Source organism: Anneissia japonica, unplaced genomic scaffold (assembly GCF_011630105.1).
Source record: "Anneissia japonica isolate Jap-2015-1 unplaced genomic scaffold, ASM1163010v1 scaffold993_len1110182_cov180, whole genome shotgun sequence".
NCBI lineage: Eukaryota > Metazoa > Echinodermata > Crinoidea > Comatulida > Comatulidae > Anneissia > Anneissia japonica.
Window position 1 is genome coordinate 742,268 of NW_022749760.1, and position 1,694 is coordinate 743,961.

Genomic DNA, 1,694 nt, shown 5'->3' on the forward strand with positions numbered 1-1,694 from the left:
ACCACAATTCGTCTCGGAGAAAATTGAAAAAAACTTTATATACTTTTCACATATTAATGGTGTATTGTCCCATGCTAAATACCAAAAAAAATCATAAAAAAATATTTTTTGAAATTAACTTGCCCATTATGAAGTAACATAAAAGTTACCAACTTGAACATAGGAGTTAGTGTATTTAAAAAATTTCTACCCACCACTTTACAGCGAAAATGATAGAAACACTTCCAGTCACTGGAAGTGTTTTACTATTTTTATTATAATTCTTTGGTTTAAAAATCAGGATACACATTTTTTTTATATTAAATAATTTTTTATGCACAAGTTAATAATTTGTATGCTATTGCAATATGAGCAAGTTTATTTCAAAATTATTTTTTTTTATTTTTGACATTAGCAAGGAACAATACATCTTTAATAGACTTTAAAATCGATTAAATAAGCCTTGGAAACCCCTAAATTGTCATATTTTCGGGGGCTGCGTACCCTGGACCACTTTCGAAAGGTTTTTTTAGCGACGCCCGACCACGTCCACTTTTAACTCGTCGGGAACATCAGCCTCCCCGTCGGGGACTTTGGACTCCCCCCCCCCCCGTCGGAGACATCCTGGTGCCGCCACAGATAATTTCCTCCAAGTGAGAAACAAATCAAACCAAACCAGGACTCTCTCATTTGTCTTTACACCTTTATCGTGTCTTTTTACCTTCATACTCGACCATAGATTGAAACAATGCTGTGACAGCCACAAGCCCCAAGCTGACAACTATTACGCAGACAATAGACTTATTCTTAGCTCGTCCCATTTTTTCCCTGAAAAAAAAAATAATATAATAGTAATAATATTATTATTAATAATATTATTAATAACAATGATGATAATGATCTAATTTTAAATGTTAGCTTTTATGAGTTGAAGAATCACTAGATAGTTGATTTAAAACTGGGGTGGGGAGGTGGAAAAATGTCGGTAATCCCCTTTTTCCCCAATTATTCAAAAATCTGTATCACGTACTAACCGTTTCCATGTTTTAGTTAGAATTTGGAAAAATGATAGCCTACCTTTACCTCGGAATTCACTAATTGAAATTGAGTTTTATCGAAAACGCCGTGTCTCCGAATCAGGATTGTCTAATAATTAACCCAGACCTATGAGACAATATAAATAGAATGGTCAACGTTTGTAAATGGAGATCCAATATCAATCAATAAAACTATTGAACTTCAGTCACAGTGGATAGCAAACTCCTGCACCTGTTCACAATAACATGGTTAAATTAATTTAAAAATTATGATATGAAAGAAAAATAATTATCATCTTCCGCCATTTTGAAATATATTTGTGTTGGGATTTTTAAGTGTTGTGACTTTTTAACCTGTAGTTAAGTTACCGTGTAGTAACTAAATATTATTCTATTTCGCACGGGGCTTCATGGGAAAATTAATTTGTTTTCAATGCTCCTTCAATTCATCATCTCTGTTCTTACATTTATGCTATTTTAATTGTTTTTAGTATTTTATTTGATGTTTGAATTGCAATAACGTTACTTGATACTAAAACATCTTCCGGTAATGCTTTAAGGTTATTAATGAAACCATTTAATTTATTTGACATACAAGATTTAACATGGATTAGAGCTATTTCGACCCTAAGTATGGTGTACTGACAGCAGTGTAATAACATATATAAGCATATATAT

The 1,694-nt window shown here is 32.2% G+C and overlaps 1 protein-coding gene across 1 annotated transcript in view; it reads right to left on the reverse strand.

The window, feature by feature from the left end:
• The window catches only part of LOC117121193 (carbohydrate sulfotransferase 11-like), a 9,431-nt gene that overhangs the window by 4,515 nt on the left and 3,222 nt on the right, over positions 1-1,694 (reverse strand). The window contains exons 2-3 of the mRNA XM_033266306.1: positions 1,057-1,143; positions 701-807 (exon numbers count right to left, since the gene is read on the reverse strand). Of these exons, the coding sequence (XP_033122197.1) occupies positions 701-800 (100 nt within the window). The 5' untranslated portion in view covers positions 801-807; positions 1,057-1,143. The remainder of the gene's footprint in view (positions 1-700; positions 808-1,056; positions 1,144-1,694) is intronic.